This window comes from Pipistrellus hanaki (genome assembly GCF_964339955.1).
Source record: "Pipistrellus hanaki genome assembly, chromosome: 4".
NCBI classification, from domain to species: Eukaryota; Metazoa; Chordata; class Mammalia; order Chiroptera; family Vespertilionidae; genus Pipistrellus; species Pipistrellus hanaki.
This window is the reverse complement of record NC_140506.1, coordinates 23,217,845-23,244,849: the sequence shown is the minus strand read 5'-3', so window position 1 is coordinate 23,244,849 and position 27,005 is coordinate 23,217,845. Positions and strand designations below refer to the sequence as shown.

General features: G+C 38.8%; 1 protein-coding gene across 1 annotated transcript in view; it reads left to right on the top strand.

Annotated features, from left to right (window-relative positions):
- The window catches only part of ICE1 (interactor of little elongation complex ELL subunit 1), a 57,862-nt gene that overhangs the window by 17,138 nt on the left and 13,719 nt on the right, over positions 1–27,005 (top strand). The window contains exons 5-13 of the mRNA XM_084880670.1: positions 480–591; positions 3,109–3,185; positions 4,149–4,186; positions 6,651–6,733; positions 6,943–6,982; positions 7,069–7,125; positions 16,211–16,297; positions 19,131–19,525; positions 21,925–26,595. Coding sequence (XP_084736796.1) covers positions 480–591; positions 3,109–3,185; positions 4,149–4,186; positions 6,651–6,733; positions 6,943–6,982; positions 7,069–7,125; positions 16,211–16,297; positions 19,131–19,525; positions 21,925–26,595 — 5,560 coding nt within the window. The remainder of the gene's footprint in view (positions 1–479; positions 592–3,108; positions 3,186–4,148; positions 4,187–6,650; positions 6,734–6,942; positions 6,983–7,068; positions 7,126–16,210; positions 16,298–19,130; positions 19,526–21,924; positions 26,596–27,005) is intronic.

The window sequence follows — 27,005 nt, the reverse complement described above, 5'->3', positions numbered from 1 at the left end:
TGCCCTTGACCAGAATTGAACCTGGGACCCTTTAGTCCGCAGGTCAATGCTCTATCCACTGAGCTAAACCGGTTTCAGCACAAGTAGCTTTTTGATATACAATAGAAATAGACTATAATGCCAAAGAAATGAAAGCAACGTGAAGGTCATGTTGGTATAAATAGAGAATGTATTTAAAAAGAGAAATTCTTTCATTCTTTTTTGTTTCCATTTACAAAATAATCAAAAGTCACCAATAGATATATTTAACCCTTTGCACTCCGCTGTCCCCTCTCAGGGGACATCGGAATTCTAGCATATCACTCGGATGTCCCCTCTCAGGGGACATTGCAGTTTATTAGTGATTACGGGGAATTGAGTTAATTCAACGCACGTTTCCGCCATTAGCGTTGAGTAGCTGGTAGCCAATGTCCAGAATGGTTCGGAGTGCAAAGGGTTAATAATTCACTTTATAATGTTAATGCATTGTCCATTTTCAGGGAGAATAGTACTCTTCATCATCAAGTGGAACAGATGCTTCAAAAAATTTCTCCTCTGCAGAAATGTCAGGAAGAGCTGGGATCTTTAAAAGCTGAGCTAGAAGAGAAAAAGGTACCTGAAATAATTTTCCTCCAAAACTATATCTTCATTTAATTATGAGCTGCTAATTCACAGTAATTGGGATAATAAGACATTTTATATATTAAAAAGGAATTTAATACTCATCAAAACTCTTAAGTGTGTTAGTATACTTAGTGAACATTGAACTAGTTGACTTATGGTTTGATCCTTACAGTGATCATTTGATCTGTAAATCTGTATTAGTTTCTTATGCTTTATGAAATGTTCAGTAGTAGAGGATTCTTCTAGTTGTGAATTTTTATGGCTTCATGTGTCCTGCATTGATTACCTTTTCACATTGTTTTTGTTATTTGTTCATTTCTTTTGCTTTAAGTGTAAAATAACATGCAAAAATTTAAACTTAAAAATAGCAAAATCATATTCTCTATTTCAAGATCAAGTTGTAATAAAACAGTTTATTTAAAATAATATAAGCTTGTTTTTCTATATAAATTTTGGTTTACTCTTTATAGAGTCTTAGAAGAGAATTCCTGGCTTTTCAGATAAGAAATATCTGAAGCTAGTAAAGAGAGGGGATTTGCATAAGACAAGTTATAGACAAGCTGTGATGATTCTTGGCTTCTTTTCCTTTCTTTAAGCTCTTCTTAGTATCATTGTGCCTATCAGTCTTCAAATTGTGGCATCTTAATAATGCCATGCACCTATCTGAGGTTGTACATACTTTAACAGTGATTAAGTTTCCTATTTCTGTAGAAATTCTGTTTTACCATACAATAAAAGTTAAAGAAAAACAACCAAGACATTGAATTTTGTCTACCTCTGATCTATTCTATATAATAAAAGGCCAGAGTCCATAAGGTGCGTCATGACCATAATGACTGTTAGACCAGAACCACTACGGCCCCTTACCAGGCTGGCCCTGCCCCCAAGTAAGTGGTTAGGGGTTGGTCAGGTAGGCAGGCAAGTGGTTAGGGGTGATCAGGTAGGCAGATGGCCCCTCACAGGACTGGCCTTGCCCCCCAGGAAGCAGTTAGGGGTGATCAGGCAGGCAAATTGGTTAGGGGCAATCAGGTAGGCAGGCAGTAATAGAGGTTAGTGCTGATCAGGCAGGCAGAGTAGTTAGAGGCGATCAGGCTAGCAGGCAGAGTGGTTAGGGGCAGTCAGGCAGGCAGGGGAGCAGTTAGGGGCATCAGGCAGGTAGGCAGAAGGTTAGGGATAATCGGGTAGGTTAGGGATAATCAGGTAGGCAGGCAGGTAAATAGTTAGGAGCCAGTGGTCCTGGATTTCGAGAGGGATGTCCGACTGCCGGTTTAGGCCTGATGCGAATTAGGCCTAAATGGGCAGTCTGCCATCCCCCGAGGGTTTCTGGGTTGGAGAGTGTGCAGGTCAGGTTGAGGGACACCCTCTTACCGTGCATGAATTTCTTGCACCAGGGCCTTTAGTATATATATAAAAACCTAAGCGACCATATGACCAGTCAACCGAACAACTGGTCTACCATTTGCTTTGATGCGCACTGACCACCACGGAAAAGATGCTCAGCAGGAGCTGCCCCCTGGTGATCATTGTGCTCCCACAGCCAACTTCCTGTGGCTGGCCAACCTCCCATGGTTCCTCCCACTCCCCCCAGTTGGCTGGAATATATACCCATAGCGTATATGTATAGATTGGTATTAACACATTTTCTCCAGTTATTGTTAAGTATAATGACTTGTTTTATATTTTTGTGTACTAGTAACAATAGCTTATATTACGCTTTAAAATTTCTTTAGGTTTTATTGAATTTTAATTGTTGAGACAAAAATATTAGTGATTTACTATTATGAATATTTGTACTTGCCTTAAAATTAATATATTTTCACTTTAAAGCTTTAGTTGGACTATTAATCATATTATCATATTATAAAAGGCTATGTGAGCAACCGTATGTCCGACTGACCGACCAACCGGTTGGTGTATATGATGCACACTAGCAATTTAAAAATAAATGTTGACTTCCGCATGCGCAATACATATAAAGCTCTTGCTGGTGCCAATTGTATGCGTGTGTTTCAATCTGTCATTGTCGATGGTGAATTTGATTGTTTTTGTTGATATTCAATGTAAACTACATCGCGATTTATTCATTGACTGTTTAGCCAGTACATATAATGCACACTGGCAATTTAAAAGTAAACATTGACTTGCACATGCATGATACATATAAAATACTCATTGGCGCCAATCGCACGCATGTTTTAATTTTAAAATACTATATTATATATACTATTTTGATGTAATTTTTTGCAGTATTGTAGTTACCTCACAAATCTATCTTCTAATTAATTTCAGTGTGCACAAATATGTGCACTGGACCACTAGTGTTTAATAAAGATCTAGTTATAGCCTTTACAATGTTCAATGAATTGTACTTATGGTTTCCTGCCTAATATATCTATTCAGTTAATTTCATACAGGTAAATGATAATAGTTTAGCTTTTGTAGGTCAAAGTAAGTCATTACTGATGTCAAGTCTTTCAGACTGATAGTATCTATTTATTTTTTAAGAGTTCTCTAAAGTTATATCAGGAAACTCATCAGGAATATGCTCGTATAAAAGAAGAATGCTTGAAAACTGATGCTCAGTAAGTAATTTTAAAATTACTTTGGAAATAGAGTTTTCATCTTAAAAAATTCTTAAATCAACAGTGTTTCTCTTTTCTCTGTCTTTGAGTTTGTTGGCTGTAATTAACTGCAGTCTTGAATGTTTTTCAACCTTGGTGTTCACATCTGTAAAGTGGAAATTATAACTACCTTGAAGGGTTATTAGAAGGGTTAAATAAGGTATTATAATACATGTCAAAGGACTATGTAAACATGTTAATATTTATATGTCATGCATGCTTGTTTATCTCTGTGAAAATATATTTTACTCCTTTCTTTGTACCAGTACTTTAACAGCTATCATTCAGATGAATGTTTTTGTTGACATAGAAAGGGCTGTTCAGAAACATTCAATTGATTATTTTGAAGTTTTAATTCATAATATTCAACAAACTTATAAACTACACAATTAGTAATTTAATTGATGTAGCAGTAACGCAGAGACTCTCTCAGAGAGTACTTCTCTTCTCTGACTCAAATCCATCCAAAAACAAGTGCACATCTCCAGCCACGGCCTCTCGTAATAGTGGTGTAGTGAGCACTCCCACCATCCGTGCTCCTGAAAGTAGCATAGCCTAGTTAGAGGCTGCACTGAATCTAGGAGACCATCCAGACATATCAGCTTGATTCATAGTTGAAGCCACTGCAGTTCAGAGAGAGAAGTACACATTTCTGTAGTCCATTTTACAACTATTACATACTAAATGGCATAATATTTTTCTTGTTCTACCGTTAAAACAATTGCTGTAATTTTAATGGTTGATGTGTGATGCTCATTGTGACTGACAATTACTTTGTTATATGAACATCATTAATTAAAAATAAATGTACCACAAGCTAATGTATATTTTTGTAACATATGTGTGTGTGTGTGTGTGTGTGTGTGTGTGTGTGTGTGTGTGTATTTTCTTTACCATTTTAACATATAAAATTTTTATTTTTAGGAAGAAGAAACTGGAAGCCAAGGTGAAGAAGCTGGAAGGTATTGGCACTATAGTTATCTAGCTACTTACTGGTAACTGTAACAGGTTGTAGTACTGGATCAAGTAGTTGAGTAGTCATGGTTTTGATAGCATATCCCTGGGTGATTACTTTAAGGATACCATTAGGAAGAAATCTGGATGCTATATTCCTTTCAGTTATGAGATAGTAGCATGAAAATGAATGTGACAAATCCTTGAAATGTTGTTCCACTTAAAGTAATAGCAGCCTATACTTTTTTCTGTAAAAAGAAAATAAAAGGATTTAATTTTGAAAGTTGAATATCAGAGCTTTCTCATTCTTTTTTATTTTTCTCCTAATGAAATCAATGGTTAGTAGAGAAAGTTACTACTTTTAGTACTAAGAAACTTGATGCATTTAGATAGTTATGACTATTACCCATGGTAGGATTTCCGTGAAATTCTCTACTTTGTGGATTGCCACTTTGCCCATGGTTCTCCCCACACCCCATTGTCTGGTTAGGGGCTTCTAATCCATACTGAGTAGGCAGAGTACAGAGGGGCCACTGGGAGGATCTGGTCAGTCCTTATGGAGCAGCTATTAATCCTTTCAGGAATTGAATATAATATCTTTCCTTCAGTTTTCTTTTCCCTTCATTGAGTGTTTGTGATGTGGAAATAACATCCAGTAGAGACCAGCGGGTTCTGCCAGAACCAACCCTGGTACATGTTTCCCTCATTCCTGCTGTGCTTACTGACCCTGCTGTTTGATATTTCATCATACTTGCAGTGCTCTGCTTCAGAGAATGGCGTATTTTTTTATTTAGAGTGTGAAGCAAGTATTTAAATTAAGTTGGATCAGGACATACAGATAAAGGAAAATGTTTCTAGTCATCAGTTTACCCAGATAGAGCTTGAGTTTTTTAGACCATAACTCTTAAATATTTTAGTAACAATTTTTTCCTTGATTTGGTTGTTGCACAGACATCAATAATATGGTAATAAGTACAACAGCACTGTGTATATATTCAAGGAAATGCTTTTAAAGGGGCCTGAAATGCCTGTAAAACTATAGTGCAGCTTTTAAAACAATTCCTTTGAAGCAAAAATGTAGTCTTTGTTTTCCCTGTGACAAATCCCCCCCCCCCCCCCCCTTGTTAAATGACAGAGCGTAATAATACAGTAAAGAAATACTTAGGCTAAATAAATTCTTAGGCTTATTAAAAGGAAATCGGGACAGGATTAGTATTCTGATATTTCATAAATGGATTTTACTTTTCATAGCGATTGTGAATGAACATATTTGGTACTACTCAGATTCCTAAAGTATTCTTGGATTATACAGTGCTTCAGAACCAAAAACAGAAATTAATAATTGGCTAAAGATTCAGAGAACAGCTATGAAAATGCCTTGACAGTACAGTTGATCCTTGAACAACTCAAGTTTTAACTGCATGAGTCTATTTACACATGTAATTTTTTCAATAAATACTATAAGTTGTATTTTTATATGATTTTCTTAATAACATTTTCTTTTCTCTAGCTTTATTGTAAAAATTCAGTGTATAATACACCTAACATACAAAATGTGTGTTAAGTGACTGTTCATGATATTGGTAATGACCCTGATCAACAGTAATTACTTTTTTGAGGATTCAAAAGTTATATATGGATTTTCAACTACTTGATGGTCAGCACCTGTAACCCCAAGGTTGTTCAAGGGTCAATTGTAAATCAAAATAAAGGTATTAGCAATCATGATTATTAACTTATTGAAGGGAATTCTAGAAAGAAGTAACAACATAGTAAAGCATAGAGAAGATTGTCCCTTCCTTCAAATAAAGAAAATGTTATTAACTGTATTCTAAGATAAAAATACAGTTCTACAATCTATAAACCTTAAATGTTGCTGATTGTTGAAATACAAGGAGGGAACCAAGGCCTCCTTCTCTTTAAAGGTTACATGTGTTGGAATCTTTCCTGTCTAGAGGGTTTTGGTTGGCTTGTGCTAGGATTGTGAAAGTTCCTAAGGGCTGTGCCAATTTTATGGTTTTGTAGGTGATAAAAATAATTTTAAAAAATATATTTTGTTGATTTTTTGCAGATAAGAAAGGAGAGGGATAAAGAGTTAGAAACATCGATGAGAGAGAAACATCAATGAGCTGCCTCCTGCACACGCCCTACTGGGGATGTGCCCGCAACCAAGGTACATGCCCTTGACCGGAACTGAACTTAGGACCTTTTAGTCCGCAGGCCGACGCTCTATCCACTGAGCCAAACTGGTTAGGGCTAGAAATAGTTTTTTAAGCTAAAAGTTTTTCTTCATTTATCCCTGATTGATAAAATGCTGAAGGCATAGTAATCTTTTATAAATTTTTTTTTTCTCGAAGTTTAAGAAATGAAAAAAACCTCAGTAAAGTAAGTTAGATTTTGAATATTTTATTTACTGGTACTTGTAAAGTTGGTAAATTATGTTTATTATTTCCTTGCACTCTTTAAATAAAGAGGCTGCTGTCAAGCAAACTCAGGACTTCAAGCAACTAAGGAATGAAAAGAAAATACTGGAAAAGGAATTTAAGAAGACACAGGTAAAAGATAACAGCACACACATGTTAACTTTCTGGCTTCAGGGCTTCTTACTGTCCTTGTAAAAATGCAATGAACTGCTCATGCAGGAGTCAGGAATGAGGCCCCTAGTGGAAATAGCCTGCAATGCTGTCAGGCTGCCCCTGGACATTGGGTCTAGAGTGACTACACTCCTGTACATTCAAACACTGTTAGTGTTTTGTTTCCACAGGAAAAGCTTGATGAATTTTCTAAACAGAAAGTTGAAAAAGGTGAGTATTCAGTTAATGGCTTACATAAAAATTATGTTTGGTACACAAAATTCTTCTTTTAATTGTTTTTCCCTCCATATTTTTAGAGTTAAGAAACGTTTCAACACAAGTTACAAGTGATACTAGTGGATGCATAGATAGAAGTGAGTATATTCCAAGTTCCGTTTTTATTTCTGTGCATTACTTTTAGTGTTTTAGAAGGTTGCTCTTACCTATAGTTGTGAAACTTGCAGAGCTTAGTAGATATTTCATGGAAGAAGAAACCATATTCTATTTCATGTCTTCATTAGATCCCTGTGTATTATCACTATACTATGTGATAAAATAACACACTGAAAGGAATTATAAAAAAGAAGTATTGTTTAGGAAGTGAAAACTAGTAAGCAATGTTATTTCCAACTTTTCAATAAATAGGTATATTTTTCTCATTATTTTATAATTTATGGAGTTAATTTCTTAGGTGCCAAATATATAAAAACTAGAGGTCTGGTGCACAAAATACATGCACTGGAGAGAATGTCCCCTCAGCCCAACCTGTGCCCTCTCACAGTCTGGGACCCCTCGGCGGATGACCCGACTGCCGGCTTAGGCCTTATGCCCCTGGACATCCCTTTTGCAATCTGGGATCTCTTACTCCTTACTGCCTGAGTGCTCTCTCCTTATTGCTCGGCTCGCAGCTCCTTTGCAGTAGGCTCCTTACTGCTCGGCTTACTGCTCCTTAGCCCTGCTGTGAAGGCAGAAGAGGCTCCCGCCACCACCGCTCTGCTTGCCAGCAGTGAGTTCGGCTTCTGGCTTAGTGGTACTCCCTCTGTGGGAGCACAGTGACCACTAGGAGACAACTCCTAGGTTGAGCGTCTGTCCCTGGCATTCATTGCATATCATAGCTACCAATCATTCTGGTTGTTCTGCCGTAAAGGTCTCTTAGGCTTTTATTATATAGACTGGAAGCCTGGTGCATGAAATTCATGCTTGGGGGGCCGGGAGGTTTCAGCCTAGCCTGCACCCTCTCCAATTTGGTTTAGGCCAGATTCCAGGGATCAGGCTGTAACTGGCATTTGGACATCCATCTCACAATCCAGGACTGCTGGCTCCTAACTGCTCCCCTGCCTGCCTCATCACCCTCTGCTGGCCTGGTTGCCCCAAACTGTTTCCCCCCCCCTCCACTGGCCTAGTTGCCCCTAACTGACCCTCTACTGGCCTGGTCACCCCTTACTGCCCCCCTGCTGGCTTGGTTGCCCCCAACTGCCTCTCCTCCCCACTGGCCTGGTCATCCTCACTGCCCCCCATGCCGGCCTGGTCACCCCCAACTGCTTCCTTTCCCCCCCCCCCTCCCTTGCTGGCCTGGTCACCCCCAACTGCCCCCCTCCCCCCTGCCAGCTGGTCACCCCATGCAGACTTCTGTTTGGTCATCTGTCCAGTTGTTTTGGTCATGACAACCCCTGGCTTTTTATATATTAGGATGGTTAATGTCAGGCAGGAACTTGAGTCAAAGTCCTATAATTGATTTTGGAAGATAAGGATTTATGGAAAGTCAAAAGTTATCAGGAAAAGTAAAGTGGCAGTCACAAAAGTCACAGAGAAATGACAGACATGCATGTATACCTTTTATTCCTGAATAATCTTATAGATGTGGAACCATAAGAAGTGGAGAAATTTGGGTTTTCACTTTAATATTTCTCTTTATTCATTGTGGGACTATTTACTTTCCTTCTTTGTGTTTTCATTCACTATTTTTAAATTGGAGGTTATGAGTTTCTGCTCTGCCATTTCTCGCTTTTTTGGTAGGGATAAATTTAAAGTGTAAATAATGCTGTTTTCATGTCACTGATGTGTTATTTTTTTTCCAAATGGTTATTATTAAAAGCATTTATGATGTTTTGTACAATATAGTGTGTTTCTTTAGAAGTCTCTTACTGTTTTTGTCTTAAATTTGTTTTTTAATATTCAGAGCATGAGATCGTGTGTGTGTGGGGGGGGGCGGGGGGGACGCATGTGTGTTAAGGCTTTAGCAATTCACACCTTTTAGTTGCCTGCTCATTAATTTTTCATGTCACTGATACATAATTTGTGTGCTTTTCACTATTCTTCTGTTCTTATCTATGGAAAGGGAAACTTTTAATAATAGCTATTGCTGAGAGAAATAGAAGTTGGACAACACTTGGCTTTCCCAAGTAACAGTGGACTGTAAAATTACTGATCTCTTTTGACTGGTAGATTTGCTCTAGGATTTGGCTATTCTCAGGCCTTACTCTTTGAACCAAATTCTCCCATTCTCTTTCTATAGTTGCTCTCTTTCCCTATATCCTCTTTTATTTTCCTTAAAGAAATTGCTACTATTTCAAGAAAAATTGTTTTGTTTTGTTTTTAGTTTCCCTTACTATAAGGGAAGGAATATTGTGTTTTGTACATTAAGTCTTTACGAATCTGATTATTAAGCTGTGAACCTTGATGGGTTAAATTTCTAATCCTTAAATGATCTTTAATGCTTTTCATTATTAACTAGAGGCCTGATGCACCAATTTGTACATAGCTGGGGTCCATCGGCCTGGCCCAGGGCTGATCAGGATTGGCCGGCCAGCCTGCGGGGAGGGTCTGTGGGAGCGCACTGACCACCAGGGAGCAGCTCTTGCGTTGAGCATCTGCCCTCTGGTGTTCAGTGCATGGTCATAGCAACTGATTGGTCATAATGATCGCTAAGGCATATGTATGTATGTATATATATTATATATCCTTGATTTCTCTGAAAGAAATTTACAAGTTAGGCAGAAAGGGTGTTGATTTCACTCTTAATAAAGGCTGCCTGAGTGCCACATTTACCTTTCTTCCCTTTCAAATTCCAATAAAAATGGCAGAAAATAAAATGTAACCCTTCTTTGTAGTTAAAATCTTTAGCACCAGTGATAGAATTAATGAGGAAATGTAAAGCAATTGGTATCAATTGGCGATGATGCCCCAAATTATAGAGAAAATAGCAGCCCTCAAAAAGCAAGCTTTTTTGGCAGAAGCTGAGTTTCCTCAAAGCAAGGTGGGAGGGAGAAACAGCAGGACAATAGCATTTGCCAGATCATTGATTAAGGGATGAAAAATGTGCAACCTTCTGGGTTCAGAAATAGTTTCTAATGTTTGTACAGAGGCTATGGCCCAACGTTTAGTTGTCTAAAGTGTTAGTTATGCCATGGGTTGTGAAGATTGGATAATTATGGCTGCTCCTAGTTCCAGAAAATGAGATTTCTATATTCCATCTAATTCCACACAACTGCATTCACTCTCCCTCCCCAGAGGGATCCTATAGGCTTATGAAATAAATCTCCATTTATTGTGAGTGTAGGACTAAAAATGTAGGCTGAGGAAACATACTCTGGTTATCAAAGATGTTATGCCAAAACCATAATCCAAAACAGAAAAAGCAGTGGCAGGAAAGAAAGGCACCAAAACTCAAGAAGAAGAGCTAGTTCCTGAGGAAACAGTATGAAATTATAAGCCACATAAAATGTTAAAAATTGAATTGTATTCTTAGAGAAAGTCCAAGAACATGCACATAGGCTGCTGCAATGAAATTGGAGTTGAGGTTCTGGAGCATTAGTACTGTGATTGTAGGAATATACCCACCAGAAAGGCTATGTTGTTGAATGGAGAAATACAGGATAGGTGTCTCTGAGACTTAGTCTGGGTGTCTGTGAGAACATGGTACAAAAGAACAAGGAAATAAAAAGTATTAGGGAAAATCCAAGAATCTGGAGGATAAAGCCAGATAGCATAATAGTCATCTATTAGACTTCTCCGGGGAGAACAGATCCCAGAGAGAAAGGGTGATTAAGAAATACAGGAGGAAACTTCTCAGAGCTGAGCACAGATTGGATATTTATATTAGAAAGGCCTCCTAAGTATTGAACATGACTTGCGTATGATCTTTATTTCTGATACTTTTATAGGGAATACATTTAAAACCAAATGAAGTAGGAAGATTAATCTATAGAGATGGACTGAGAAATTCCAAACAAAACCTAACTTGAAAGCTATAATATAAGGCAAAAAATAATTCAAGCCTAGATATGAATTTACATGGATAAAAGGAATTATCTAGATTTATTAAAGGTACAACTTACCAAGAAGAGACTGTTGTCATGGATCAAAGAGCATGAAATTATAATAATAAAAGCTAATTAGACCAGATGACCTTCTGGTCAAAGCCAGGGCTGTGAGGGAAGCCTGGGTCCCAGGTGCCTGCCAGCAGCCACAGGGAAGCCCGGGTCCCGGGTGTCTGCCAGTGGATGGAGGGAAGCCTGGGACCAGGGTGCCAGAGGGAAGCCGGTGCTGGCAGCCAGGGGAAGGAAGGCCTGCTCTGGCACGAATTTCGTGCATTGGGCCTCCAGTATCAAATAAAATGCTTGGAAATTCTAAGGGCAGTAGCCAACCAAGCCTGCTTTCATGGGAGACTTTAATATGTTTCTCAGAAATAGAAAAGCAGGCAAAAAAGGAGATATAATTTGAATTATGATTACAAGATTGATGATATAACTTTTAAAATCCTAGAATTTAAAATATTTTAAAATAATTTAAAGCTCACTGTTTAATAAAATCTTATCTAAAATGAGATATTAAAATATTGATGTCTAATAAAATACTAGTAAAACTCTCTTACATGCCCCAAAAAGCCTTTCAAAACCTATCTGGTAACTGAAAATATATAAATCTTGGATAACAGAAGATGAAAATGAAAATACTAAACTTCAGGAAATAATAGGGCAGTATTTATTACATTTTTGAGATTTTGCCAAAGAGTATTCAAAGGAATTATTTGTGGTCTTCAGTGATTATTTTAGAAAGCAAGAATAACAGAAAATGAGTGACCAAGAAGATAGGAAAGCCGGTACCGGTTTGGCTCAGTGGTAGAGTGTCGGTCTGCGGACTGAAAGGTCCCGGGTTCGATTCCGGTCAAGGGCATGTACCTTGGTTGCCGGCACATCCCCAGTAGGGGGTGTGTAAGAGGCAGCTGGTTGATGATTCTCTCTCATCTAGGTTTCTAACTCTCTATCCCTCTCTCTTCCTCTCTGTGAAAAATCAATAAAATATATTTTTTTAAAAAATTAAAAAAAAAAAAAGAAGATAGGAAAATACAGCAGATACCTCAGGAAAATAGAAGGAAGCAGTTGATGAAGATGAAAACATAAGTTAATGATATAGGAACTAAACAATTTGAAACCATTCAAAGCAATTGGCGGATCTTTGTAATGCTAGTGAAATGAACAGAGCTTTGCAAGTCTGATCAAGGAAGCAAGAAACAACATCCAATAACACCAGGACTGAGAAAGCTATACAACTATAATTGGAGAATCCTAATTCACAAGTTTATATTCAAATTTGATCATATTAATGAAATGGACTGTTTTCTAGGAAAACATACTGAAGTTAACAGAGTAGTTGCAAACCTGAATGGAAAAATAACCCAGAAGTTAAAAAAAAAAAAAAATTTAAAACTCTAACACCATAGAAGACCAGATGGCTTTACAGGTAACGGTAAAGCCTTCAGTGAAAACTAATGTCTTCATCATTTTATTTGTTTTAGAACTTAGAAAAAGTCAGTGCTTTCTGTCTTATTATCTTACATTAGCATCAATAACCCTGTACCAGAGCCAGTTAAGAATAACATGTACATGCATCCTCAAGACAGAACTGTCACTAGGAGTATAAGTAAAATTTTAAGAATTCAAATCTACTATGAGAATATAGATAAATTATGACTTATGGATTTCTTTGAGAAATATTGCAACAATTATTTAAGAGAAAAATGATATGATCTCAATTTAGCATGCATTCCTCATTAAAAAAAACAACTGGTAGGTAATAGGAAAAAAAATTTTTACTTGAGAAAGGTGAAATATAAGCCATTACTATCAGGAATAAAGTAAGGCTGCTTCTTGTTACCTCTGATTTGTGAATATGGGAGGCCTCAGGCAGTGCTGAAGAGAAAACACAAAAGACTAGGAGCTGTAAATACTAATAAAGAATTCAAAATTATCATTTCAAACCATAAGACTGAAAAAATCAAAAAGTCTCAGCTGGAAAATACAAGTGTAGGAGCTTGGAAAAGTGGTGATATAAACATTGAACACATGACATTATTATGAACCTATTAGAACAGGAATGGAACAAGAACAACCCATTTTCATATGGTAACAGAACCATCAGATGTTTAGGAATGGAACAAGAATAACCCATTTTCATATGGTAACAGAACCATCAGATGTTTAGGAAAAGACTTAAAAGCAGTGTGCTATGACTCCATGAGGAAAACTATGAAACACTCCTGAAAGAGCATTAAAGAAGACCCGAATGCATAAACAAACATCATGTTCCTGGATTGAAAGACTTAAAGGATAAGGATGTGAATTTTCCTCAAATGCCTTTATAAACATACTAGAGACCCAATGTATGAAATTCGTACAAGAGTAGGCCTTCACGCTCCCTCCACTGCTGCCTTGTGGTTTTGGCTGCCTCATGACCCTCCCCCCACCCACTGGTCATTTGGAAGGTTGGTCGCCTTCTGGTCTAATTAGCATATTTGTTCCTTATTGTATAGGTTTATATAGGATGATCTCTCTTAGAATACCATTGAAGTTTTATCTGGGAAAAAGAAGTTGGTGAAGCTTTATCTAGAACAGATATTCAGAATAATAAAATTTTTGAAAAGGAAAATCTGATCAGATACTAAGACAATTATAAAACTATTATGATTAAAGAACTGTGGTATTCATGTGGAAGCTGACATGTCAGTGGAATAGAAAAGTCCGGGAATATTGACAGATGCCTTAGGTTTTGATAAAGGAAGTGCTTTAAAAGATTGGGTTAAGGTGTGTGGTTCAATAAGGTTTTCTTTTCCCAAACAAGTAATGAAGATTGTTTTATTTTATCTTGCCTGGAATAGATAGCTCTTTTATTTGTAGATTAGAAGTAATGAAAAAGTGCTTGATTAGAATAGCAATAGCTCTGGTTAATAGACTCCATAAGAATAGAAAAGTAACTTTTTTTCTTTTTTTTTAAGGTTCCCTGTTTGCTGCTTTGGGTTTACCTAATAAGCAGGGATCCTGGTCAGGTCATTTAAGCAAAGGGGATTACATTGTTTGGAAGCAGGCTTTGGGGTAGGTTAAATCACAACATAGATAAGCTGCTTGATAATAGAATTTGAAATACAGAAATGGATATGCCTCACACATGGTTACTGTCAGAGTTGACTGGCTCAGGGGAGGTTGAAAATGTCCAACTCTGTCCCAGTCCCTCTGTCTGAACCTCATTATTTGGTGTGATGCAGTTTGCCGGCTTCCGTAGGGCTGACCTATTCAAAATTTGTGATTTCTTTGAGATATTTAGATTTGAAAGGTTGTTCTAGACTGGATGAAATATTTCAGTATTTTTAAGAAGTGCTTTAGGTTAACTTAAGAACTTAAGTTCAAGGAAACTATAATAGAACTTGGAGGTGGCCTGAAATGAAATACAGCATATTTTTAGTTGAATTTTAATTTGTGTGAGCTGTCTTTTTATGCAGACATAATTACAAATTATTGATATTTTTATGAATATTTTTCCTATCAAAATTGTTTGGAATTTGTGTATTTATTAATGTTAAACTCACTTTAAAAGCATAATTAATATTCTTAATGTTATATGAATTTTATTGGGCCTGTCTTAGTAACAATTACTATTGCCATTTCAACTTGAATCAGTGGTTCTTAACCATTTTAGGAATCCAGACAGACCCTTTCAAAAACTTATAAATATTACAAAGTTTTGCTTTGGTCATAAAAGCATATGCTTCTCTGTGTGATTATCTCTCCCTGTTTATCTGTTTACACACACATCTTTCGTCTTCCTCATTTTCCATCAAGACTACTAATGGTTTTTCTATGATCCATAGAATTAACACCCAGCTTAATTATAGTATGGTCCACTCTGAGGATTTTCTAATAACCTCATTAGCTGAAGAGATACTGCTCTCCTGTTCTTTGTAGAATACATGGAGCCCAAATCTCTTATACTGGTCATTATATCTGCTTCTTTCCTGATCCCCTATCACTCTGTAGAAAACTTAACAGGCCAAAGATTTTTTTTGTTTCATAAATACAGAAAGGTGATAAAAGCCATTAATAACAGGTAGATTTGCTCTGTTGACTCACATACTCACATTTCCCTCAAACAAAAACCTGTATTCAGCATCAATATTTGTCGAGAGCAAGCATGTCAAACTCGTGGCCCCCCGGTCCGCATTTGGCCCACAACAAATATTTTTGCGATCCAGTCAATATAAAGGTATGCAAGAAACATTTTAATAAACATGTCATAACTTAATTTTTACAATATCCTTTTATACCTAATTATTAAGAACAAACTACAACGTTTGCTAATGACTGATTACTATAATTGTGTGGCATTCATTTCCTTTAAGCACCTTACGTGCAGCCTCATCATTTTTCTCCACTAATACTAGTAGTGAATATTTTAGCAGCCAATTGCCATGTCATTAGTCTTGGACTGACTTGTTTGGTGTATGCAACAGGAAATATTTCATTTTTAGAGAACAAGAAAAATAGGTTTATTTGCATTATGCTTATTAACTTGTGCAGTTATTCAGTGTCTGGTAAGTTAATACTCAAGAAAAAATTAATTTTTATTAAAATGTTCTATTATTTAATGTTAATGATTATACTCATTTATTTCAGCCCTTTGTATTCGGTATGTCCCTATCAAAATAAACCTTCGTTTATGAAAATTGGAGCTTTTGGTTTTTTGTGGCCCACATAAACTTAAACCTTGTTTTATTTGGCCTGTGTTAGCCTTTGAGTTTGACATGCTTGGTCTAGAGCAGGAGTCTTCAAACTACGGCCCGCGGGCCACATGCGGCCCGCAGAGGAGTCTGATCCGGACCGCCAGGTTTTTTGGGCAGTGAGCGCAGCCGAGGTGTTACAGTAGGAATTAGTAGTTCATATAGTCCGGCCCTCCAGCTCTCTGAGGGACCGTGATCTGGCCCCCACTTTAAAAAGTTTGAGGACCCCTGGTCTAGAGCATTGCAGACCTTTCTGTCAGTAACTAACTAAATTATGTGCAGTAGTTGATTTGGGGAAGATGTTTGAGTTATTTTGTTTTTATATTCCTAATAAGTCCTGATTTCACAGCACTATCTTTTGTCCGTGCATACATTGAGACATGTAACATGTCTTTAATTCTCTCTCCCAGGAAAAGTAAAACTACTTCTGAAGGAACTCTGGATCTGTATAAACACAGCACAGAGAGCACAAGGTGAAAGCAGCAGATGTGTCCCAGGTGAGAGAGAAGGTTCCAAAAGTGCATATTGTACATGAAAGTAGAAATGTTTATCATGGCTGTTGTGTGTCTTTAGTTCTTAATGTCTCAGTGTAAATAATGAACTAAGCTAGAATGGGTACTCCTAATTATACCAGATTCCTTTTCCTACATTTTACCAAGCTCAGTAAATGCATTTGGGTTTTAATTTTTAATAGTAGCTTTCATCAGAGCACATTCAAAGAAGCTGGCTGGACCCACAGTGGAGGTGTATTTGGCAGGTGTGTGCAGAAGACTGAGGACGCACAGTTTTTCCAATCATGAGTTCCATCCACCTACCAGCAGTTTAGCTTAATTTGATATTCTGTAACTTAACCTGTCACTTTGATTGAGATTTTAGTTACAGTCTACCCTAAATTCGTAGTTTCCTTTAGGATACTGATGTGGTTAGGTAAACTCTCATGTCAGATTATTATTGAACAGCACAATAAGCTAATATGTTTTCAGAGATTTGACTTAATCTGTGTTATGTCTTTTTTCTACCGCATTCAGTGGCATTGTATTCAGGACTTAAGATTTAGAAGTAGATGTTAGTCACTTGGAGTGAATGGGGAGAAGATTGCTGTCTTGCATAAGATTAAAGTGCTACTTGCCTGGCTGGTGTGGCACAGTGGTTGAGCATCTACCTATGAACCAGAGGTCATCATTCCTAATCATGGCTCATGCTCAGTTTCTTGTGGGGGAGTGCAGGAGGCAGCCAATCAATTATTCTCTCTCATTATTGATGTTTCTGTTTCTCTTTCCCTTCCCTCTCCCTTCCTCTCTGAAATATATATATTTATATAAAAAAATTTTAATAAAGTGCTTAGCTTTTTTGTTGTTGTGCTAGTTTCTTAGATTAGCTGCTATAAATTCACAGCTAGTGAAGATGTAAGTCTATAGAAACATGCACCTAGACTTTCTTCTCAGGCTCTGAAGGTAACTCACATTCCCTAAGGTCATAGGCAACATTTCAGTTTTCTGTATTTGTCAATAGTCACATTTTATTTTTATTGTAAAAACTTTGATTTCATGTTGATAAATGTTATTAAAAGGGACATTTTTTTGTTTAGTAATATTATATGTTTCTTTAAAAATAAAAACATTTCAAGGGTTAGATCTGTTCCTTAATGTTAGCTTTTTCAAGTAGAAGGGAAAACAGTGTCTTTGCAGTATTGTAGTATAAAATGTATTTTTTGTTGTTGTTTTGTTTCCATATGAGAAATATTACAAAAATAGTAAAAAAATTATTTATTATCCCTCATTTATATTCCCTGAAATTTAACATTCCATAACCTATAATCAAAGCCAGAACACTTAGAATAATGCTGTTAACAAAAATGAACCTCATGTGAGTTTTATCTGCTTTTCCACCAATGTCATTTTTCTTTTCAGAGATCTCATGTTGTATTTAGCTGTCATTCTTCTCATCTCCCCCAGTCGGACAGTTCAAACATCTCTCTTTGTGTCTCATATTTTTTCTACTTTTGGAGAGTACAGATGATTTTGTAGAAAGCCTATCAGTTTTGGCTTATCTGATGTTTTCTCATATTAGATTGAGGTGTGTATTTATAGCAAGAACTTCACAATGTGATATTGCACTCTGCTTAGGGTGCTGTACCCATGGAGAAGGGTTGTAGAGATGCATTGTCACTGGGGATGTTAGAACCTTTATCATTTGTTTGAAATGACATCTTTCAGGTTTCTTCATTGTAAAGCTATTATTAGTTAATTATCTTTGGGGAGATAACTTCGACACTCTGCAAATATTCTGTTTCTAACTATAACTATAGCCCACTGATTTTAGTAGCCATCAGTGGGTCTTATTTGCTATAGTGGCTACTTTGTCTATAGATTTTATTGTATTTCCCTCATTTGCATTTATTAAATGGAATTTTTCTGTAAGAAAAAGCTTTCCCTTTATTAATTCACTTATTTCTGTCACTGTCATCTCATGGGTATTAAATTTTATTTTATGCATTATACTTCAGTACTGTCATGTATTGTTCAGATTGCCCCAGCTTTGGTTATTGGGATCATTTTCTGGTTGGCTCTTGGGCTCTTTCCGCAAAACCCATCCTATTCTGAGTACCTCTTTACTTTCTGACACTGCAAGATGTTTCAGGCCCAGCTTGTATTTCTACTTCCGAGCTCTGTTATCATCCACTTTTCCCAGGAGCCCTGAGTCCTCTATAAAACATATTTACAGCTTTTAAAGTATGGCAAATAGATATTTCTAATGATTTCCAGGACACATAGGTCTTAATACCACTTCACTTAACCAAAATCGAGACCCAAAAATCATTGTTTTTTTGGTAGTAATTTTTCTGTTGTGTAGAATAAAAAGTATTCATGTGTCCTGATTCCTTCATTTGAACATTGTACAAATATGGGAATGGAGTAGGCTTGATATCAATGGATTATAGATCACTTGTTAGAGAAAATTGTGTTCTCTGCCAACTTGCATGCACAAAACTGTTTTTCCCAGGTACTGCTGGTTGTAATGTTCACCAAGAGAATGGGCACATCGTCAGGACCCAGGGCCTGTTACACTGCTGTGCTCTGTTGCGGAGGAGCCACGGGGAATCCCATTCATCCATCTATTGTACCTGTTTTCTCATCCTCTTTGTTGTCAGCAAAGCATACTTACATGAAGTGTGTTCAAATTTTATAGGATAGTTTTCAGGAAGGGATAAGTTTTTAAAATACATTTTATGTGGACATTGCAAACGTTTTGAACTGTTAGAATAAATTGGGATTTTTTAAAAAGTTTTTCTGATATTGTAAACATTTTATATTTACTTTTTTTCTACAGCAAAACCTGTCCAAGAAAAGCCCATATCTGGAGAGTCCAGGGAAGATGTTGTGCCTACCCGGGTAGAAGGCAGTCCTCCAAGAACCTCTGTTGTGCAGACATGTCAGGCAGAGCAGTCCATGGAGATAGAGGTTGATGTCTCTGCATGTAAAAATGTGGGAAAAGAGACACCCAGTGCAGCAGCCCACCGTAATGATGATCAGCATCCTGAGGTTTTACTACAGAGGAATGAGGAGGACAATCCTGACTTTGCTGATCATGATCGCTCTTTTGATGAAGATCTTCAAGCTGCAGTTGACTTCTTCAAACTTCCCCCTCCTCTTTTATCTCCAGTACCATCACCCCCTCTGGGATCTGTACCACACCGTGGCATCTTACCTTCTTCGCTTGCACCTGTGAGTTTGCACTTTGAATTTGAGTCACCAAGTGGGCACATCCTATTATGTTAGCCATACTCAAAGAACATTTGAGGTAATCAGACCAGATTTTACTAGGGAGTAATAAGAGAATTTAAAAGGGCCTGCTAGTGGCCTTAGGATCAACATGTAGTTAATTGAAAAAAGTCTGACTTTTTTCACTTTCTATTATGGTTGAATGTTCGTCTTTATCCACAATCAAATTGAAGGTCTCCTATTGTTTGTTCTTATCTCTCATGCCTGTCACTTAGCAGATATGGAGTGAATGAATTAAATACATGTTTGTAGCCATGGATTTTTTCAGAGATGGGCAAATTCATTTTCATAGCACACATTAACATTAACCTAGGTTGCTAAATTTCCCACTTTCATTTTGTGAACTCATCACTTCTTAGTGTGTTTACACAAAACTGTTTTTGTGGAGCCACGGGGAATCCCATTCATCCATCTATTGTACCTGTTTTCAGAATGGTTTATCCTAATTTCTTAGGAAGTTAGTTTTGATTTAACAAATTTATGTACTTTTTGGCTTAAGGAGCAGTTAAATAACTTAGAGGCACTTCCTTCATTCAGGAAATATGCATGCCTGTTGTGTTCCAGACATTGTGCTAGGCTCCAGGAATGCTGAGGTGACAGGGTATGGGATGATTGCATTTGGTTGGATCTTGTGTGGCAGTCGGACCTTAAGGAATAGGTAATTACACAGCCTCAGTAGAGCACTTCACTGCTGGGAATTACACCTTGCTGGAGAGGACCTAGATAGAGCTTAGTCCTGAATGGAGCTGAGTGGAGGGGGAAGGGTGGGAATTGCTTCAGGAAAGTCAGACCATAGCTCAGTGTTGAAGAGGGAGTGAGGCATTTGGTAGAGATATAGGACTAGGGTGAACTTGACACAGGAACATTCACACAGTCCAGGTACATAAGGGCTGTGTATGTCCTGAGGACTTTGCATTTTATCCTGAAGGCAGTGTGAGATTCTTGATGGATCCAAAGTGAACCTGATGATAAATTTTCATTTACAAGGTTTCGTTTAGTCACTGTATGAATGGGTAGACGGTGGGGATAGCCAAGAAAGGGGCAAGATCATAAATAGGAAAGTCAGTAAATTAGCAGCTTCCTTAATCCTTGATACCTTAACCTAGTAGTAGCATTGTGTTAAAGAGGTGGGACCAGCTTGGAAAATGTTGAGGATAAATGAGCAGCCTTTGGTAAGATTTTCATTGTGGTGGTTAGGAGAGATGGAGGAGTCAAGGATGTTGAAAAATAACAAATATAAGAAGAAGCCCTACTTGGTAATGTATAAAATGTTAGATATTAGATGCATGAAATTTCCAAGTGAACATACGCAGCATGCATTTTAGATCCCTGGGCATGTTACTCGAAAGGAGGCTGGGGTGAGACACAGGCATTCAGGATGCAACAAGATGGAGTCCCAAAAAGACTCTGGGAAACTGAAATTGTCAATACTTATGTGACCAAGCAGAAAAGGGGAAGAGGAAAGAAAGATTGAAAACAAGTGCTTAGACAGTGGAGGAAAACCAGATGATGGTACTCCAGTTCAGAGGAAGAAAGGATTTTTTTAGTAGGAGTGTTTCTGTTAGCAGTGTCTAGTCTTCCCCAGACTGCCTTTTTCCTTACAGAACAGGAAGGCCAGGTGTTCAATAAATTTGCTTATTTGGTGGATCACGTGTGATGAAGGCAGTTAGCAAAAGGAGGGGCTAGTTGAGGGTCAAGCAGGATTTCTGGAGCAGGGGTAGAGATAGGCTGGGTTGAAGGGAGAGTTGTCACTGCATACACTGCTGAAGGGGAAGAGGTGGAGCAGCCTGGGTAATAACAACATCCTAGGTATAGCACTTGTAAGGAAATGTGTGGCAAGAGTTGTCCGTGAGTTGTTACCCAGAGTGATGGCCCATTTGATGCTCTGGGCTGGAGTTTCTGGAGAAGTGACTGGGAAGTGGAAGAAATGAGACGGTTTTGTAGCCAGACTCAGAAGGTTTTTTGGTCAGAAAAATTGGGGAAGGAGTTTAGCAGTAGGAGTGTTTGGAGATTAGGAGAACAAACTGTACACTAGGCCACTTGTGGACTGGAACTTTGAAGAAACTGTTATGGGAGAAGAGGTGTGAGTGAGCGTAGCTCTGGGGAGAGGTGGGCTTCTTTTAGAAAAGGGCGGAGCAGTGCCATACTTGTGATCGAGATTTTCCCACCTTATAGCTATTGTAAAGATTCCAGAGAGTAAACTACCTGTCCTCCTGTGTGTTCTAAAAGGTTCTTTAGGAAGGATTTACTTTTTTTTTTCTTTCTTTAATGCATTTAATTGATATTTTAGTTGGTTGAATCTGTATTTAATTAACTAACTAGTATAACTCATTTATTTTAAGGAAACCTACTTTGGAGAGTATACAGATTCCAGTGATAGTGACTCAGCCCAACATGAAAGTTCTGAGGATATTTCAGAAGATGATACACCTGAGGCACAGGATAGTTTTGGCTCATCCAGAAAAAATAAAGGAAATGGTACATGTGAGGAAAAACTCAAATCACATGAAGCCACCCAAGCTCCAAACACATTGGAAGTAAATGAAGTGACAACTGTTGGATTTGAGGCGTTTACAGCATCACTGAGAGAACCTTCAACCACATTCTCCTTAGCTCATGAAAAACACTGGGCAGTGTCATCTCAATTCATAAGAAGTAGAAAAAGAGACATTTTAGGTGAGGCAAAAAGACCAGGAGAAGTTAGGGAAATAGATATGTCGATGCAAGCTGAGGGAACACTTTGTAAACCCACTGGAAATGTGAGTGTTGAGAAGTTGTCTGGTGGCATAGCACAAGGGAAGGAAGCAGCCCTCGGGAAGTCAGACATGTGTTATTCTCCCATTGCCAAGAGACCATTAAGTGAACTCATGAGATCTGAAGGAAATACCCCATTATCCAGAATGATTGAATCATCCAAATCAAACTTTACTAAATGGACACCAATTAATGAAACCACTTGTGAATCTGATTGTATGTCATTTTCTGATCATCTTCAGGGGCTATCTAGAGAATTGGAAAAGGAAAGAGAAGACATGCCAGGGTTTGCTCTAAGGGAATCATCTGAACCTGAAGAAGATGCAGATGATGTAATGGATGCAGCAGAGCTTGATCTTGAAGCCAAATTTTCTTCCTCTTCTACCTCGGGAGCATTATCTGTCTATAGTAATCCTCAGTTTTCCTCTGGGTTGAAGTGTGGTCATGATACTCATGTTCCTACTGAAATAATTCCTACTGAAGCGCGTCATTTAGAACAGAAGTTAGCTAGAACTTCAAACATGCCAGGTCTGCAGTCTGAGCCATCAGAATGTTCTTCAGGAGCAAACGACCCAGTGGATAGCTTGCATGCTCTGAACCCTGAATTGGGAGCATCTGATTTTCATGATCAGAGAAGAGAATGTACAAAAGTTGTGAAAGATATGACCAAAGTGTGTGCCCTTCCTCAGTCAGTATTCATGAAAGCCGTGAAAGGTGGACAGTGTGAAAGCCAAGGTCCAGGAGCTGAGCTCACAAGTCAGTCAGATTTCACAGCATTGGTAGAGTCTCAGTCTGGCTTGAGCAAGAGTGGTTTTGTTAAAAGCACTTCTTGGCACCATAGTAATCTGTTAAGGAGAGGTGGTGAAGAAATGCTGATAGCTAAATCAGAACATCTACAAGAGACCAACAGTCAGTTACAAAAGGCAGTGCCATCCATAGGAAATAGAGCGTCAACATCATTGTTGTCTAACCAAGTCTCAGTTATCACCAAGCAAGTCAGGCCTGAAAGGATGCAGGGTGCTAGATTGGAACCTTTGAGACTACATAGGAATGAGCCTGCCTCAGCAACAGAAAATACTGATAATGTGTCATCAGTAGCAAGATGTGCAGAAAGAGAGGAGACAACCCAGAACATCAAGGCTCCTACAAAAGAGACTTCACTAGAAGGTTCCACCTCTTATAGAAAACTAGACTTTGATTCTTCAAGTGGTTCTCTACCAGTAGAAAATTCTCATTGTTCCAAAAATAGTAAGTTACCTTTCTTTTCTGAAAACATCCCAGTTTCAAACCAAAACGTGATTGAACCCTCTGTACAGGCAGAGCTGCAGGAGCAGTGTCCATGTCAAAATGCCACAGATCTGGGCTCATCTGGGTTGGGTACAGACAAACTTCATCCAGCCACCGAAATGGCAGCGTCAGGAGATTTTCCTATTAAAGAAACATCATCTGGAGACACAGTCACATCTGGTGGTGAAGCCCTGGTCATTTCAAAGGACTCTCCTAGTGTAGAGCAAAGCCTGGAGGAGCCTCTGGAGCAGCCATCACCTACGCCTGGCTGTGCTTCTGAAGGTCCGGGCACTACAGATACTGCCTTTTTGCCAGCGATTGGCAGAAAAGATGAAGAAACACATGGTGACCCCCAAAGTAGCCTTTCTGGTCCTCTGTACTGTTACACAGGCATTCGGGAGGTTGCGGGTGGTGATACTGAGATGGAGGAGAGTGAGGCCCCTAGCTGCAGTGAGGGTGAAAATGAGCCTGAAGCAGTGATGGATAAACAGCAACAGGATGCTGCCGAGGCCTCCAGAGGACATGGAGGAACTGCAGATGCTGGTGCTGTCGAGACAAGGCCTTCCACAGAGGTGAGCTGTCTGACCTCAGCGCTGCAGGACTTCAACATCAGTACTCTCTCTGAGATAGATAGACTTTCTACATCAGAAGTTGTTACGTTTCTTGAAAGTTGTCAGTTGAAAGATTATAGTTCAGGGGATTCTGTTCCTGAATATTCTAGCAAAGAAACCCTAAATGAAGAAATGAACAAAGAATTAAACCAAAATGAAATATCAGGAGAAAAGTATAGAAAGCAAGTCTGTGAAGAAGAAACACTCAAAACCTGTGAAGAGTGGATTGAATCAGAGGAAGATGACTCAGGTCAGCTCACTCAGTGTTCTTTGGAAACGCTGTCTGAGGTGCTCACTAAGATTGGGCAGGAACTTCAGTCCAACTGTGAGGACTCAGATGGAAAAGATGCTAGTAATTTGCTGCTTTTCAATATACACGATAGCCTCCCAACTGAACCCATAAAAGAACAAGTCTCACCTCAGCAAACAAGTGGCTCCTCGTTGCAGCCTTCAGATCCATCCCCGTCAACAGATGGTTTGGATGCTAAGGGCAGTTCTCCCACTAATAGGGAATCTATTGAAAACACTCAAGACAGACCTGAGGATAACTCAGATGTGACCAGACTGATGGACAGTGGAGACGAAGTCCAGCCACAACTAGCAGAGCCCCCACCCCAGAGTTCTTACACTGGAGATGGGCAGACAGCTGACCACAGTGCTGGTTGTGAGGAGGCAGAAAGGACATTTCAGTCTCAGATATCTACAGTAACATCCAAAGTTATAAATAAGCTTATAAATGACCAAAATCTAGTCATTGAAAAGGGGGACCACTGGACCATCATAAGTGGGGTACCACTCATGCCAAATGTGGACCAGATTATCCTCTGTGACACCCCTGGAGACATCCCTGTTTCTCCAGATGGAGAAGAGCCTGGAGCTAGTTTCATTTCTGGTATTTCTGCGGAGAAGTCCCCTGAGACCAGCCACCCTGGCTCTCCATTTCAGGAGCCCTCCTGTGATAGTAATCTTCCATGCACCCAGGAGGATATTTCCAGCAGTGGTCAGAGTTCTAACTTTGATAAAAGTCGTTTGCGGAACAGACCTGTGAAACCTAGTGTAAGGATTAGTTCTGAAATTTATGATTTTGAGTCTCAGATTGTTGCATCTGATCACACATATTATAACTCGAAACTGGAGCCAGTTGACAAAAACAAGAATCGATCAAAGATTTCAAACAAAGATCAGTCAAATAAACTAGTAAAGACTTCAGCACCAAGTGAAGTTTCTCAGTCATCTTCAGGAGACAGAGGTAGCACAAAACCCCAGAGACCTCAAAGTCAAACCATTCTAGCCAATGCTGACACCTCTACCCCTACAGATTGTTCTGCTGACACTCTGAGTAAAATAAGGCAGGAGGTGGGGCCCCCTTTGCCACCCCTGCTTGCTCCTCTGATTGCCACACCTCCGAGGACTTCATGCCCAGTTTCTCCTCTGATATCAAGTTCCAGTCCCTCTTCACCCACCTCTCCTGTTGTCCAGCTTTCTCCATCATGTGAGATCCCAATGCCACCCATGATGTCTCCTTTGGTGGAAGATCCAGGGCGTGCCTCCCCTTCGGGCACATCTATGTCTCCATCTGCTGTACCTGTTGGGGGGAGGATATTATCATCTCCTTTGCAGTTTTGTGCTGCCACCCCAAAGCATGCTCTTCCCGTGCCTGGCAGACTGCCCCCCTGTGCGTCAGCCCACAGTGCTGTGACTGGACCACAGGAAAATTCTGTTAAAATTCTTGACACCATGTACCCAGAGTTATCTGCCAGGGCCCGCACTCTCAACATCCTCAAAGGGAATATTCAGCTCACACGAGGGCCACCTGGTGACCGTCAGAATTTACCAGGGCCAGTCAATGCTATAACAGGCTTCAAAGCAATCACTTCCATGTCAACCGCCTTTGTCAAAACGGGAGGCAGCTCTGGTGGTGACTGTAACCAGGATAAATCAAGAGATTTGGGCACCCAACAAAATTCAAGTGGGAAAAGGACATTGTCTTCGTGTACACCGAGGAGTGCTAAAAGATTGCGCCTGGACAGCGGGTCCCCAGAATCAGAAATCTTGAGCCCCACTGCAGAAGGAGTCAAACATCCCCGCAGGAACCTCCCTCAAGTTGAAGTCACAGTGACAGATGAGGAATCAAGTTCTGTTCCAGCTGCCAGTACAGTTACACAGTTGTCTCTGAATCCCAAAGAAACTGTGGAGTCCCATGATAAAGCCATAGCTGATGCTCTGAAGAAGATTGCAGAGTCCTCCTTTGACTTGTTGCCTGTCATTCGGAGTCATGTATATGTGGGGAATATCTCCAAAAAGCCTGTAATGAGAGATCAAGAGAAAGAAGTTGTCTATGATTTTAGCACGACAAAGAAGGTAGGTGGCAGCTGTATCTGAGAGTTAAGGTGTTGGTCATTAGGGATAGGCTGTCAAAGTGGCAGATGACCCCAACAGAAGTTTTAGTTCAGAAATGGACAGTTATCCGTACAAACAGGCCTATTCTGTATTTCTGGCCAGCATTTTATGCATTTGAGATAAGACACTTGAGATTTGGTCATTTGTGTTCATCAAATAACTTAATTTAAAGTAAGTATTCTGTCAGAACTAAAATTGCATGTGACCCATAGAATCTGACGTGTTTAAAGGCTCAAAATTATTTGCTTGGAACTGTCAAATGCTTACAACATAATAGAACCTTTTTTCTGTAAAAAGTATAATGTACATATTTGAGAGTTTGATAGTCTTTCAGAAAGACAGCCTGTGGGTTTGGTTTCCTCTTCTCAATG